The sequence below is a fragment of the Schistocerca gregaria genome, chromosome 1, assembly GCF_023897955.1.
Source record: "Schistocerca gregaria isolate iqSchGreg1 chromosome 1, iqSchGreg1.2, whole genome shotgun sequence".
Classification (NCBI taxonomy): domain Eukaryota; kingdom Metazoa; phylum Arthropoda; class Insecta; order Orthoptera; family Acrididae; genus Schistocerca; species Schistocerca gregaria.
This window is the reverse complement of record NC_064920.1, coordinates 1,042,493,928-1,042,510,925: the sequence shown is the minus strand read 5'-3', so window position 1 is coordinate 1,042,510,925 and position 16,998 is coordinate 1,042,493,928. Positions and strand designations below refer to the sequence as shown.

The window sequence follows — 16,998 nt, the reverse complement described above, 5'->3', positions numbered from 1 at the left end:
AAGTGTGAGATACAGGAGCGGGTGCAGATCAGTTTGCCTGAACCACCCCTATCGGTAGAGACTGTAGCACACGAAGAAAGGCCGCTGAAGGAGAAGCAAAGGGAATAGTAGCAAAGAGGAAAAGTCGAATGATTTAGGACCCGTACACATGTCAGAAAGTGGCAGCGAGACTGAACCTCAATCTTCTTGCTCCGTGCGCTGCGAGGACACCGCGAGGCAAGAACGCATTCGTGAACAAACCAAACACCTGAAGGCACTACTGAGCGCTGAAAGGGATCAGAGCACCGTAACGGCCAAGAGGAAGAGCGAGCAGAGCAGCGAGCAGCTGCAGCAGCGATCTCGCAGGAACTCGCTGACGTCAGTCGCAGCCCCGCGTGGTGGCCAGGCGGATGCGACCACGTTGACAGACTCAACCGGCGGTGGCGGGCAGGGCGGCGCGCGCACCGCGCAGCACCCCGACAGCAAAGAGCCGTGGTGGCAGCAGAACGAGGAGATGCAGCAGTAGCTGCTCTCGCGCATGACCATCGCGCTGCGACCTTCCCCTCCCTGGCCCGTTATTGGTTTTGACATTTCGTTTCGTACTCCAAACGTTACCAACGAGTTTGGTTCAAAGCCGGAGAGAAGGACGATGCGAAACTCACAGCTCATTGTCCTCTGAACTATTATGGGTGACAGCCAAACCTACAACATTACCACACTTAACGTTAATACAATTCGAAGTGCGGTGAAACTCCGTTCGCTAAACGATTTCTTGTATGGTACCAGCGTTGACATTGCCCTCCTACAGGAGGTAGTCACAGCCTTAGAAGTGCCCGGTTACGTTCTTATTGATAACATCAATCTTCAGGATGCTGTAGGCACTGCCATACTTCTGCGCGACGGTATACCCTTTACGGATGTGCAGCGGCTGCCCAGTGGTCGTGGCATTTCTCTTCGAGTGAATGGTGTGCAGATTGTTAACGTGTACGCCCCCACAGGTAGCACTCATAAGAGAGATCGTTCAAAATTTTATAAAACCGAGGTTCCCATTCTTCTTAGCGGTTATCGCGAACATCTCATCCTTGGTGTTGACTTCAATTGTGTGCTCAACGACAGAGACCAAACTCTTAACACGAACAGATGTATCGAACTTGAACATTTAATTCATGGCATGCGTCTTCACGACACATGGGAACAACTTCACGGTGAACGGGTAGCGTACACCTTCGTAACCAGTCATTCTGCCAGTCGGCTGGATAGGATCTATGTGTCCGATGCCCTCCAGCGACACACTTTGAACTGTGACATAGCTTCTGTCAATATCTCCGACCGTTGTGCATATCAGTGTTACCTCAACCTACACCGCCAGCCAATTTACCGCGGGAAGGGCTACTGGAAATTGAATGTCAGCCTTCTGCAGGATGCCCAACTTGAAGAGGAGGTGAACTTAACGTGGCAACAGCTCCAGCGGCACCGACGTCGTTACGCTAGCGTTCTACAGTGGTGGATTCAGTGTGCTAAGCCTAAATTACGCCTGACCGTCGTGAGTTACGCCCGACAAAAAAGCTTTTGGCAGAAACAGACTATTGAATTTTATTATCGCACTAACAATCCTTCTCGAGACATCGACGTAAAGATCAAACGATATAAAGCGAAAATCACGGCGATCCAACGCCAACGAATGCATGGCATCATCGTGCGAGCCCACCCTAAGGACGTTGCGCCGAAGAGCGGGCCTCTCTGTATCACATCCTGAGAACGACGAAACGGTGTAAAGCCATGTTGATTGAAGCCGTCGTTGATGACGCTGAGAATGCCATCACGAAGCAACGTGACATCATCTCGCACATCTACGACTATTATAGTCAACTTTACAAGAAGCAACTCGTTGATGAACACTCGTGCGAGGATTTTCTTAGGACCTTGAGCTGTCGCTTGTCACAACAGGATAATGCAAAGTTGGAATCTGTTTTCACACAGGACGAAATCCGACTGGCGGTTCACAGTGCAAAGAAAGGGAAATCACCAGGACCTGATGGTCTCAGCGCTGAGTTTTAACAGCGATACTGGAACGTCCTCGGTCCGACACTCCTCGAGATAGCGAATGAGCTCTGGCACCTGGAAGTCATACCCAAGGCATTTACGGAAGGTATCATCCTGCCCTTACCGAAGAAAGGGAACAGCAGGAAGGTCGAAAACATGCGACCCATCACACTCCTAAATGCCGACTTCAAAATCATCACCAGATCGATTAAGCTAAGGATGCAAACCGTTATGTACAAGGTTTTAGGCAGTTACCAGTACAGTGCAGTGCAAGGTCGAAGTGCAATCTCAGCTGCCTGCGATTTGAGGGACATCATCTGTTCATATGCTGAAACTAAAGGACAGGGCGCTCTGATCTTTCTAGATTTTGAGAAGGCTTATGACCGTGTACGTCATGATTTCCTCTTTCAAAGCATGAAGAAACTAGGATTTGGACCTCATCTCATCGAATTAATTCGCAAACTTACTACAAACGCCTCTTCACGGATTCTCATTAACGGCCATTTTACAAAAGAAGTTTCCATCGAGCAGTCCATCCGCCAAGGATGTCCTCTCTCAATGATTTTGAAAGCCATTGCAGTAGAGCCGCTCCTGAACAACTTAGTGCATAGCGGGATCGGGCTTAGCGTCGAGTCTGTCACTATCCCATGCATTGCGTATGCTGACGATATATGCGTAACTGTGTCATCATCGCAACAACTTCTGTCAGCAGCAACTCTTCTACAAACATTCACGTTTCTTTCAGGAGCAATACTCAATAGAACTAAAACCACAGTTTTACAAATCGGTGGCGGTATCGGAGACATATCCCATGTTACCTGGTGCAAGGTAAAGGATTCTCACACAACCCTCGGTGTTACTTTTGAAGCCAAACCAGACAAATTCCTGACGAAGAACTGGTCACACATGCTTAATAAATTACGTGCTGCTTTGATGCTTCACTCCGACCGTGACTTGAACATAGTACAGAAAGTTAAGACCATCGAGATCGCCATTACGAGCAAGATGAATTATTCGGAGCAAATTCTTCCAATCTCCGACCACCTAGCCAAGAGTATAGAACAAGCGTTATGTTGGTTTAATTTTAGGGGGCATATTTTCAAAGTTCAGTTCGATACCTTAACCTTACCTTCGTCCAAAGGTGGCCTTAACCTCATTAAAGTACACAAAAAATGTGTCACCCTGCTCCTAAATCGCATCAGGAAGGATTTTCGTACGCGGAGGACCAGTCTCATCAGAAACCTCATTCAGCGGTGGAAATCTCATAGCTTGGACCCACCCGTTAATATCGCCGGCATTCCACTTTCTTACCGACATGTGCGACTATACTACATGGAAATGAGCTACATTCGACACAACATCGTCGATACCGGAAGCCTGACGAACAGGAAGCTTTATGACCTTCTCATGACAACAAACCACAGGAATCGTCTCGAAGAAAAATATCCACATACACATTGGAGTATAATATGGCGGAATGTGCACAACGACATGTTACCATCACGCCTCATAGCAGACTGGTATCTCACAGTCAACGATAAAGTAGCAACGAATCAAAAGCTACATAAAAAGGGCCTTCAACCAACGCCCAACTGTGACGCATGCGGAAGAGTCGATACGCTCCTTCATAGGTTCACTTGCGGACATGCAGAAAAAATTACAACATTTCTTCGTCAACGACTGTCAGTGATAGACCGTAAGACGCCCAGTGGTGTAGAACTTTTAGAGATCACTCAGCCACAAAAACTGACGTATCCACGAGCAAACAACAACGCTACCACGTGGATCATGGGCCACACAGCATCGTTTATTATGCAGAATAGGCATGCTACTTTTCTAGACTATTATTCTTACATAGAAATTGAACACTTTAAAATAAGCCAACATTGTGACTACAGGAGGATATTTGGAAATATGCTGAAAATCATAATTAACGGTTAAATGCTTCAAATACAATATTTGCATAGTAGAGGTTGCCAGTTGCCTGTATGTATGAATCCTATTTGCTTCCTGGGACTTTATTTCTTGCCGGAATTTTAAGATACTATTCAGATGCTCACCAATGCAGAAGGCATTTTTTTTTCTTTCCCATTTTCCTCTCAACATTTTCCTTCTCTCGCAGAGCAGCGGAGCAACTTTCCTTTCGGCAATGATGTGATAGTCTTTTGTGCACCTAAAGAAGACATTTAATTTCTTTTCTTATATTGCGCAACGGCAGCCTAGAACTCATAAATACTATGTTCATTCTATTTTCATTACAAATCGGAGCACATGTGTATTTTCCCATCATAAAAAAAATAAAAATAAAAATATAAAAAAAGTTGGTAGAGCACTTGCACGCGAAAGCAATGGTCCCAAAAAAAAAAAAAAAGTTGGTAGAGCACTTGCCCGCGAAAGGCAAACGTCCCGAGTTCCAGTCTCGGTCGGGCACAGAGTTTTAATCTGCCAGAAACTTTCATATCAGCGCACACTCCACTGCAGAGTGAAAATCTCATTCTGGAAACATCCCCCAGGCTGGGGCTAAGCCATGTCTCCACAGTATCCTTTTTTTTTCAGAAGTGCTAGTTCTGCAATGTTCGCAGAAGAGCTTCTGTAAAGTTTGGAAGGTAGGAGACGGATACTGGCAGAAGTAAAGCTGTGAGTAGCGGGCGTGAGTCGTGCTTCGGTTTCTCAGTTGGTAGAGCACTTGCCCGCGAAAGGCAAAGGTCCCGAATCGAATCTCGGTCGGCCACAAAGTTTTTATCTGCCAGGAAGTTTCATATCAGCGCACACTCCGCTGCAGAGTGAAAATCTCATTCTGGAAACATCCCCTAGGCTGTGGCTAAGCCATGTCTGCACAGTATCCTTTCTTTCAGGAGTGCTAGTTCTGCAAGGTTCGCAGAAGAGCTTCTGTAAAGTTTGGAAGATGGGAGACGGATACTGGCAGAAGTAAACCTGTGAGTACCTGGCGTGAGTCGTGCTTCGGTAGCTCAGTTGGTAGACCACTTCCCCGCGAAATGCAAAGGTCCCGAGTTCGAGTCTCGGTCGGGCACACAGTTTTAATCTGCCAGGAAAAACATCATCCCCATCCCGACGACCTATTAACCACTTAACATCAAAAGGCTACAACCGACGACGGTGGACATTGCATCCCTCAGCTGTGCTCTACACCACTGATATACCTACCCTTGTAGTAGACGAGAAAACTACTTTTTTGTGTCAATTACAAAGAGACTAGGGCCCAAGAGAAGCCACGTTCACCAGCTGCATCCCTAACTAAGTCTCATCATCTTTTTGGAAACAGATCAGTCAAAGCGTTTCCAAGCCAATAACATATATTTAGATTCCCCAGTCACAGCCTTGTGTTGTTACCAGCAGTTAAAATGAAACAGCAGATCCCAATCTTCGTCTCTGTGCCTCACACTTGAGCGTAGTTTTATCGTTGTATTACAACTGGTGCAAAGCACAATGAGCTATAAAATTAAATATTTCGACATCTGAAATGTCTGTATTATTTACCAAAACACACGTGACACAACTGCTGATCTAACCTAAATGTTAAGCTGCACTTGTCAATCAACATAGTTCGATCATTGTACCACACTTTGTGTAAGTCTCAATGGAACCCCTGATATTTGCGTATCAGAACTTTCTGCATTATTAACCTAAAACTATATACTTCTCAAGTGCCGCAATGCTATTACCATATCAAAATAGCTGTCAAAATGCCTAAGACAAATTGACATCACTGGGGTAACTTACAGAATTTCCACACCTCCAGTGTCTATCAAAATATGTAAGAACACACATGATGTTATTTCCATGCCAGAAACGCCTATCAAAAATATATAAAGAGTGTACTCACAGTACTCCACCTCTGTGTTAATTTATCGAAACTACATAAACTTACCCACAGTGATTATGTCACTGTTATTACCACTTCTAAAAAATTTTGTATTATTGCTCCATAAAACACGTGATCTAAAATAAAGTTTCAACAGTGTTTTTATTGAGTAACTTATATTTGATCCGTAAAACAGCCTCTTTACGCTCAAATTAAGAGTCACAATAATATTTTCACGAGTAAACAGTATAAAGGAACTGGATATAAAAGAACATGCTAAGCAGGCAACGCAGGCTATTTTACGGAGGTCATTTTACTGGTGCACAAAGACAAACCGACAAACCACTCTTTTAGGGGAGAGGAAGATGATGAATGAAGAAAAACATAATTAACGTTATTGATTGGCAAATATATCTCTTGGACTTGAACATAACTGTGGTAGCATGTTTAACCACAGAAAGACTTTAGCACAAGAAACCACACCAAAAATTGTGTGTTTTAATGAGACAAGTTACCACAGATATGAAAGTCCGATCTCTTGAAAATTCGATCTTTGTAGCAAAATAAAATCATTTGTTTTATCCATTGACATATGTTAACATTTTATCTACAACAATACGAACCACTTCGGGTTGCTTATCGTAATATATTTATACTTATCATGTTTGATTCGATGTGGAAACAGATGTGCCCAGTGACTGTATGCATTTCCAGTGGTAAAGCGTACAGCAGTCAGTTACAAATAATGTTTATCGTAAACATTATTTGCAACTGATTGCTGTACTTTCTACCATTTGATATACATGTATAACTACAAACCTCTGAGTGGAAGCAAAAATTCAGTACTTGCGCCAAAACAAAAGTGTTTTATTATTAATCAAAATACATCAATATCTCATGTGTACCAGTAAAAAACACATGAGGCATTGCTATTGTAATTTAATTGTTCTGTGACGTATATTGGCACTATAGACATAATTTATAGGTTAAACTGCATTTGTCGACGAGAATAGTTTGATCTCTTAACCACACTTTAAAAATAGAAAGTTGTCTATGTATTTTATCATAATACGTGAATAATTCTCTATGTTACACTACAAAACAGATACGGCACTACTGGTGACCTAATTTACGGGTATATGTCACAGACACCTATTTGAAAGCTATAATTTATAATATTAACTAACGATTTGTTATGAATTCATGTTTAAGCACTAGCTCTTTTTAATTGCACTTCAACTAACATTTTATTGTGCACCGGCATTCAAATAATAGCTCTTAGCTGCCTTTTAACTTTTCCTATTTTGTATCAACAGAAGTTAAAGAAAGTATCCGTGACTTTGAAACATGTCATTGTAAACATTCTCAACGATAGGTGACACGGATCAGCCAAGCCAATTTAGCTTTTTGTACTACAGTTGTAATGACAGTGTGCTAACGACAGCCTTAAATTACCGTCCATAGCTGATTACCATAATTTTATCATATTTTTATACCATGTACGACGTCAGTCATGGATGTATATTTTATTTCTCTCTTTTTTTAACTTCTAGGAAACAGGAATGTTTGTTAGTTCCTTCTCAGACAATGTGAATCATACTACTAATTGTTATGTTGATAACTTATCATAATGCTATTATTTATACATGTGCACATTATTTTTTTACACCAAAATGATCATTACGATTGAAACACTCACTGAATAAAAGAAAATACTTGTAATGATAGAACGTTGAGGTTTTTAAACATTACTGTAATACCATTCCATGTAATTACCTATCAAGGAACAATGAGAAGCCATATGGAGCTGTGAAGGATAAAAATAATATACGATGGCATGAAGATGAACAGAAAAATTACTGAGGTTTGCAAAATGATGTGATATGAAGACTAATTCAAGGATGAAACCAATGAGTGAGCTCTTAGTTGATGTATTAGAAACTGAGTAACTGAATAATTGAGAAGGAGGAGAGATACTGATTATGGTTAAAATTTGTTTTTGTCTAATTTTTATTATTTTTTATTCATGCCTGTTTATATATCTTACTTCTGTCTGATTCAAGTGTTAGTTAATGGTTTTTCTATCACTGAGTAATGTACTATGGTTAACAGTTTCTTCTTGCAAGAACTCCCAGAAGGAGAGAATCGATTGTGTTAATGATGATAGTTTTCTGAGACGGAGGAGAGTAACGGAACACCAACTGTAATGGAATATAATTTGTTTGGTAACAAAGATTTCAACTGTAGGTGGAGTGCTCAAGTGACAAGTCTGTCGTCCGAATTAGAAGAGGATTTTACGCAAATATGATATATTTCTTTGTGGTGATATATTATGCGTTCGGACTGTTCAAGAGATTAAGAACATTTACTATGAACAGTAGCCCCCAACGAATCAGAATAGATGGGTTGTAGGTACTGTTGTAAATGGTAGGAAGTAATGATGGCTGATGTTTGGTATATGAAAGTGAAGCACTGAAGTAAGGTGCATTGTTAATTTGAATTTTGTGTGGATGTAATGAGAGACGTGTAGTGTATAGACTAATGGCTATTCCTCACAGAGACCCACGTCAGGCCATGTTCATTATAGATTCTACTCATTATGTCTATTTGTATTTGCACTCATACAATCGGCTATAAACATTGATCAGGTACATTTTATTTTACCCTTACTATTATGTCTATTTACATGACATTATGTATAAGGGATTTCTGTAGCAAATTATATCAGTTAGTGAAAGGACGTTATAATTCTTAGACTGTTACTTTGCTAGTGATGTGTATATGGATACGCCATATAAGGCGTATAAACTAATTTCGTAATTTTTCATGTGAAATAACGAGAGACGAATATCACGACAGATGATGACACATTGCTGAACGAGGCATCGGATATTTGGTCAGCTGTTCTGTGAGCCATATGAGGTTCTCAGTGAAGAGATACACAAAGGTAAATAGCACTGTCGAGCAGAATGGCATTTATCCAAGACCAGCGCTGGAAACACTTACCAGATAAGGTGCTAGCTGCATAAGTGGCAGACATTTGCATCGCTTGTGGCTTGTCACGGACTGCCAATACATCATCGGGATGGACGACCAGAGATGTACGTAAGAACGAACGTCATGATGTTTCCTAGAGCTCAAGGCTCTCCCCAGTTGTCAAGTTACCAGACAAGAAAGTTAGTTAATGTCTCCCCATGTGCATATGACAGTCTAAATACAGTCTCGATTCAGTGTCACACATTTTCAGCATTCTGATTCCCAAACAACAAAATTGTTATTAATTTTTGTGCTAATTTTATAGAAAAGTTTGAGTATAAAGGTACAAACATAATTTATTGTTACTGCAAGACTTTCATTTAGGGATTAATCAATGGAACACAATTACGCATTCTGTTCTGAAAAAATGAGATCTAACAAAAGACGAAACATGTCGTACATTCTTTTAATAAGTGAAAATAAATTTAGTATGTAATATTTTTAATCTTCAATAGTTATGCGAATTTCACTCTATGTCTTCATCTTATTTCATGAGTCATCTTACTGTTTGGTTACTTTTGTTAGAAGACTTGTCGCATTCACATGTCTAAAACCATCAACTCTTTATTACTTGTCTTCACAAAGGCTTGACCCCCCTAATTAGTATCGATGTTTTCTTTAGTGAATGAACGATAAAACGTCAAATTTTTTTTATTTGGTACGGATGTCCCTTATTTCATGACAATTCTAATGTTTATATATTTGTAGATATTTAGCGGAAACAATTGTTTTTAATGTTGTAATATTAACTCAAACTTGATTTCACTTGAAACCTTAGTATCAGATGATATGTATGTTATGGTAGTCATTTTCATCCATGAGTAGGCATGTCTAATGTAGAATATATATATATTAGTTTTAATACATAGACACACAGCTTACAGAGAGATACAGCATCTTATGACAACCGAATAAGCAAGAGATGGCATCCATCAGTGTCAACCTCATAGATCAAGAGGTGCTAGCGAATATTATTCTCGGATGGGGCTTCTTGCAGGCGTCACAAGCAGTCATAGATTGTGGAAGACCAGAACTCCAGATTGACGAACTGTCCCTGCAAGCACACATAGAAAATACTGCCCTGGACCGTTTGTTTGTCGTTGAAACCGTTAACTAGCCGCCATCAACGACAGGAGTTCAAGTGATCAATCGAGATGCTCAATTGAACAGTGAATCTTTTGCCGATAGCAGAAGAGTACTCATTCTCACAAAAGATATCTACATGCCAGCGTTGATCACAATCATTGTAGATGGTCAAGAAGGTCTTTGAATCTTTAACTGTCAAGAGCTATCACAACTCATTCTTAAAGTTATGCGTATAGGGGCAGCCGAGCCCGTCGTAAGATTTGATCCGACAAAGGAACAACGTCGCTAAGCTTTAGCTGTTCTACGCCAATTTTCGATGGTTTTTAAATCTGGAGAGGAGAAAACACAGACCAGGCAGCTCGTGTTGAAACGCCATATTAACACTGGAAACAGACCACCAATTAGCCAGGGCTCGTAAAGATCGTCGCCGACTGAAAGACACAATCTGCAATGGAGTGGAGAAGATGTTGAAAGATGGCATCATTGAACCTTCAGAGAGTCCTTGCTCCTGTACTGTAGTCATTGTGATGAATATGGATAACGAATGGTGATTCTGCATTGGTTGTCGACAAATGAACAAAATCACAAAACATATATCTACCCATTGTCGCTTATTGATGACACCATCCACTGCTGGAAAGGAACGGAGTATTTCTCAGCTATGGACATTCAGACAGGCTAATGGCAAAATAAGGCTGACGACACTCACAGAGAAAATACTGCTTTCATAACAGCTGACGACCTCTATAAGCTCAAAATTATGCCGTTTGGACTCTGCAACGCTCCAGCCGTCTTCTTCTGCACCTTCGTCTTTGTTATCTGGATGGCATTATCGTTTTTCCACATGGTGAGAACATGTAAGCAACGTGACAACCACGCTAATCTGTGTTCAGACTGTAGGTCTTCACGTGGATCCGAGAGAATGCTACTTCACAGCCCAAGAAGTAAAAATCCAGAGAGTGGCGATGGAGTTCGTCCTGATCCAGACAAAGTAAGAGCAGTCACAGATTTTCCAACTCCTCAGCATATTCGTGATATGAGGCGTTTTCTCGGAGTGTGTTCGTACTACTGTCGATTCACAACGGATTTCTGTACGAAGGCAAATCCTGTGCAAGCGCTACTACAGGAAGACACCAAAATTTTCCTTTTCTTTAGGGAGGAGCTAACATCTTTTTCAGTCCTTGCATTGTGTGACGTGAATACCGAGATATAACTTCACACTGGTACAAGTAGTTATGAGATAGGAGGTGTTCCATTAAAAATTAAGGAAGCTGCTTCCCAACAGCAGATATGTCACGCCTGGGGACCACTCTCCAAGTCCAAGGAGTACACTAGAACAGAGAAGGGTTGCGTCGCAGTTGTTTCAGCCATTAAAAAGTTCCGGTCATAGGTCACAGTTAATTTAGCAAATCATTCGCCATAGTAACACACCACCGTTATCTCTAAGCTGTGTTAAAGGCACATGAAATCGATTAGGGGAGATGAGCACTGAGTTAGGAGTGCGATTTCACACTCGTATACGAAAGTTCAAACAAATATAGGTATGCCAGCTTCCTTTGAAGGAACAGTGAAGTTTTCACTGAAGCCGACTGCAGCACCCTGGATCTAGATCCTGTCAATGGTTCTACATATGTTAGCAATGAAGGATCCTCGTCTTCAGGCTGTGCTGCCACATCCTCTTCACTATGATCAGCGTCAGAATTAGCCCCTTCTTATTACGTTTGTATATTCTGGAATATCTTATGTTTGTATAAATAGCAGCACACTCTGTCCAGGAGTTCAGATTTGTCCTGACTGTACACTGGTATTCGTGACATATTGAAGGTGTTTACGGTGTAACAACATCTTTACATAGTCCACACGTGAAAATAACATCATGTATTTGCTTTATACATTTGACAGACATTTTAAATGTGGAAACACTTTAAGTTAAAACACCATTGTCAGTATCTGCACATAGTTTCGACTTGAAAATAACATTAGCATAAGCACTGTGTGAAGGGTTAGACATTTTTGATAAATAATACATACATTTTAGATGTGAAGGTACAGTAAGTTGTACCAATATTCTCTATTTTTCTATGTATTTTTCACTTGACAAACATATTATTTTAACTAACATGTTTTTTACATAATTATAGAACAAAAAACAGCCACGTTAGATGTGGAAATATCTAATCTGAAACGCCATTGAACCTTAACCAAGTGTATTACAGTGATCTGTATATGCCCACTGACATGTGCAGTTTAACCTTTAAGCTGGATCACTAGTGCTAATATGCAATCTGTGGGTGTTTTATACTGTTATAGAAGAAATTCTATATTTATTTTGATAAATAATAATAAATAATACAGTTAATTTAAATGTGGAAATATTTAACTGTGACTTACGCCAAACGTGACACAATGATCAAAGTACGCTCATTGACAACTGCAGCTCAACTTGTAAGTTCGATCAGCTTTAGTGTCACATGATTTTTGATAAATAATGCACACATTTTAGACCTGGAAATATTTAATCTAAACCTCCAGTATGACTTTCGCCAACTGTGGTATAATGGTCGAATTATGCTCATCGTGAAGTGGGAGGACAGAGAACAAGACTGGGATTGGCTGCTTCGTTTTAATTGCCGCTTAAATACGAGATGGAGTATGGCTCTGGCCGTGGGTGGGGGTGTGCCTGGGGAGTGTACGGCCCTTCTCAAGTGCTTGTCATGTGGGAGGTGGCTCAGAAAGTATGTTACTCTCCTAATCCTTATGTACTCCAAAGCCGTTCGTATTTCTGTATATCCGTAAATCTGTCACTCTTTGCAGTATCTTGCATGCCACATCATGCATGTACCTTTGTGCACCCATTTATAGCCTTAATTCGAATCACTTACCAGCACGTCAAAATACCTCCGTTTCCACCAATAATGAGCACATACACATCGCATACGATATAAACCAGACATCTCAATGCTTCATTTCTAATTTTCATCTCTTCTGTAACTTTACACCCGTACAGTCTTCGCTTTGTATTCCAAAGCAGTTTCCACAAATAGTCCCTTTCATATCGTGAACTACACGGTGATATTTATCTCCGCTATTCAATATTATATGCTATCTCTCATTTCTCTCTTTCTTCTCCTCTTCCTCCAGAGTAAGGATTCTGCCCATAACTTCACTCTTAAAATCCGTCCCTAAGAAAATTATCTTCACTCACTCATCTACAATCGCTAGGAGCTCATCATAACAGCATACCTCTTGTAACTTATATTCTCAGCATATCGAACACCACATTAACTAGCAACACAGTATCTCTATTGTCTGTATATACAAATATATGGTGCAGTATCTCCACTAAATTTTCTTCCAACCGTGCCATTAACTGTCATCTCATCACATCCAGCATTATAACTATGGCTTTCTAGCATTATCACAATATAACAGCAAAAGAGTAGATCTGTTTTCAATCATTCTTACTTCAAAAACTTTGAAATCAAGTTAGAAACTTGCAATATGTCTTGGTGAAGAACAGCAAATTGATGGTCCATTAGATTTCTGGCATGCAGTTGCAGGAACTCCGTTTCTTGAAGTAATGTTTCGGACATACATCTTTTGACCATCTTTGGAGTTGGCTACTCCCTTCGCTCACGCTGAGATGGCCGGAAAGAATGCAGTAGAAATATCAGTCGATGAAACGTATCTCGTGCTGTTGCACGAAATCTAACGGATTGGCCAATGCTCTGTGCAGACAGAAAGTGCACGGTTTATTTATGGTTTCTGAATGTTCATATCGATTGAGAAGAATGAAATTGCATTGAAAAAAACTAATTCTAGCATTATTAAGATTCAGTTAATTTGTTCAGTACTCTATGTGTTAAAGCAAATTTTATTCCTTTCCCTTCCAGCTACTGACAATCAAAACTTTACTGAACCAGAACCTGATCCAAGCAAGAGAAAGAAGCGGACAATTTGCCTCATGTGTATGATGAAGAAGAAACTTGGTGGCTTTGGTGGTGGCGGTTGCGGTGGTGGCGGCTGTGGAGGAGGCATGGGTCGTGTCATGTCGATCCCTGTGCCTATACCGATGCCTGTGTATGTTGGTGGCAAAAGCAGTGGCTGTGGCCAACCGAGATGCAGTGGTGGTGGGAGATCGATGCCCAGTGGCAGGAGCAGCTGTGGCTATGGAGGCTGCGGTGGCGGCGGCGGCAACAGGCAAAGCGCCAAGCCGGCAGAGGTTGTGGTGCCCCTCAATATCAAAGTCACTGTGATGCCGAGTGGCGGTGGCGGAGGTGGTGGCTGCCAAACAGCGGGCTGCAACCAGGCGCCTCCTCCTCCTCCCCCTCCCCCTCCTCCTCCTCCTCCCCCTCCCCCACCTCCTCCCCCTCCACCTCCACCCCCTCATTACCCACCCAGGGGGGGCGGCTGTCCAACAGCAGGCTGTTACCAGCCTGCCCCACAGCCAGTGCACTACCAGCCTTCCAGCTCAAAACAGATGGCCAACCCAACAAAGGTGGTGGTGGTGGTTATACCAAGCAGTGGTGGCAGTGGCAGTGGCGGCGGCCGTGGTGGCTGCCCAGCAGGAGGCTGCTACCAGATGCCATCTCCACCTCCACGCCCACCCAGTGGGGGTGGGTGTCCAATGGGAGGCTGTTACCACCCTGCACAACAGCCAGCACAGTACCATCCCTCCGGCTGCAGTGGTGGTGGCTGCAATGCTCAACCCCAAATGTGCTCCACCTGCGGTGGTGGTGGGGGTGGAGGAGGGCATTCATACAGCCAGGCCTCGAGTCAAGCGTCCAGCTACAGCTCCGGCTGGTAAGTCATCCCTCTCTCGTTTTATGTACAACTACCTTCTGCTCCAAATACCCTTCCCACTTACTGCTATATTTTAGTCTACAGATCCCCACAAAAAAGAAGTGAAATTCTCATTACAGTCATCTGTAGGTTGAAAAAACCTGTTAAGTTCAGAGCAAGATAGAGGACGTCGAATCGAGTAAACCGTCGAAAATGAGCCATTGTGGCGCTACAGCTATAAAAAGACTGTCAATCAACATTTGTGTGGAAGAGTGTGTATCTAAACTAACTTGCCCCAGCTAGTGCCTTATTTGCTAAAGAGCCCAGTAGCTAATTAAGTTAACTATTTTCAGCGGTCCCATGAACCATGGACCTTGGCATCAGTGCGGTGGCTTGCATGCCTCTGCTATACAGTTTAAAGGTCAGACAAACTTGTGATTCCTGAAAAGGGGCATCAGCTTTTTCAGTAGTTGCAGAACCAACAGTTTGGACGAACGACAGATGTGACCTTGTAACATTAACCAAAACGGCCTCACTGTACTGTTACAGCGAACAGCTGAAAGCATGGGGAAAGTAGAGCCCTAGTTTTTCAAGAAAGGCATGCAGCTCCAGCCTATACGTAAATGATGATGGTATCCTACTGGATAAAATATTTGTCCCCCGTTAGGATCCCTGGGCAGAGATTATTCAGGAGGCTGTCATCATCAGTAGAAACAAAACTTGTTAGAAAATTAAAAAAGGCAAATGGATAGCTTGGAGTTAAAAATAGTTTAGTGGCAGGGGAAAGAGATTTCTGGACAGGTGAATACAAGGCCATAAATACAAAATCAAATAGCGGTAATGCAAGAGTAGCTTTAATAATGAACAAGAAAATAGTAATGCAGGTAAGGTACTATGAGCAACATGGTGAAAGCAGTATTGCAACCACGCTAGATATAAAGCCGACAGCAGTACAAGTTCATATGCCAACTATATCCGTAGGTGATGAAGAGATTGAAGAAATGCATGAAGAGACAAAGTAAATTATTCAGATAATTAAGGGAGACGAATATATAATTGTGATGGAGACTGGAATTCGATACTTGGAAAAGGAAGAGAATGAACAATATTATGGACTCGGGGAAAGGAATGAAAGAAGCCGCCTGGTAGAATTTTGCTCAGAACATAATTTAATCATCGCCACACTTGGTTTAAGAATCATGAAAGAATGTTGTACACACGGAAGAGACCTGAAGACACCAGAAGGTGCCATACTGATTATATAATGGTAAGACAGACATTTCGGAACCAGATTTTAATTTATAAGACATTAGACATTTCCAGGAGCAGATGTGGACTCTGGCCACAATGTATTGTTTAAAGAAATTCCAAATAGATTTGAAATTAAGGAGATGGGATGTTTATAAGTTTAAAGAACCAGAGGTTGTTGGAAGTTTCAGAGGGAGCGCTATGTAACGGATGACTACAAAAGGGGCAAGGAACACAGTAGAAGACGAATGGGTAGTTTTCAGAGATGAAATACTGAAGGCAAGAGAGGATCAAAGAGATAAAAACACCAGGCCTGGTAGAAATCCTTGGATAACTCACAGAATATTAAATTTAATTGATGAAAGGAGAAAGTATAGCATATGAAGCTGGCAAAACAGAATACAAACGATTAAAAAATGAGATTGACAGGAAGTGCAAAATGGCTAATGGGGAATGGCTAGTGCACAAATGCCAGGATTTAGAAACGTAATTAACTGAAAGAAAGATAGATACAGCCTACAGGAAACTAAAGAGGCCTTCGGAGAAAATAACAGCCACTGCATGAACATCAGGAGCTCAGAAGGAGACCAGTCCTAACCCAAGAAGGGAAATCAGAAAGGAGGAAGGAGTATATAGAGGATCTATACTAGGGAGGTGAACTTCAAAGCAATATTATAGAGATGAAAAAGGACGTAGATGACGATGAAGTGGGAGATATGATACTGCGAGAAGACTCTGACAGAGCACTGAAAGACGTAAGTCCAAACAAGGGCCCAGGAGTATAGGACATTCCGTCACAACTATTGATAGATTTGGGACAGCCACACATGACAAAATTATTTCATCTGATGTGCAGGTGACGAGATAGGCGACATGCCCTCACGATTCAAGAAGAGTGCAATAACTGAAATTCCAAAGAAAGCAAATGCAGACAGGTGTGAAAATTATCGAATTACGAGTTTAAAAATTCATGGTTGCAAAATACTGACACGAACTCGTTA

General features: G+C 41.6%; 1 protein-coding gene across 1 annotated transcript in view; it reads left to right on the top strand.

Moving 5' to 3' along the window:
- The first annotated feature begins 14,407 nt into the window (after positions 1-14,407).
- The window catches only part of LOC126280446 (uncharacterized), a 37,066-nt gene continuing 34,475 nt past the window's right edge, over positions 14,408-16,998 (top strand). Inside the window, exon 1 of the mRNA XM_049979767.1 lies at positions 14,408-14,770. Within this exon, the coding sequence (XP_049835724.1) occupies positions 14,448-14,770 (323 nt within the window). The 5' untranslated portion in view covers positions 14,408-14,447. The remainder of the gene's footprint in view (positions 14,771-16,998) is intronic.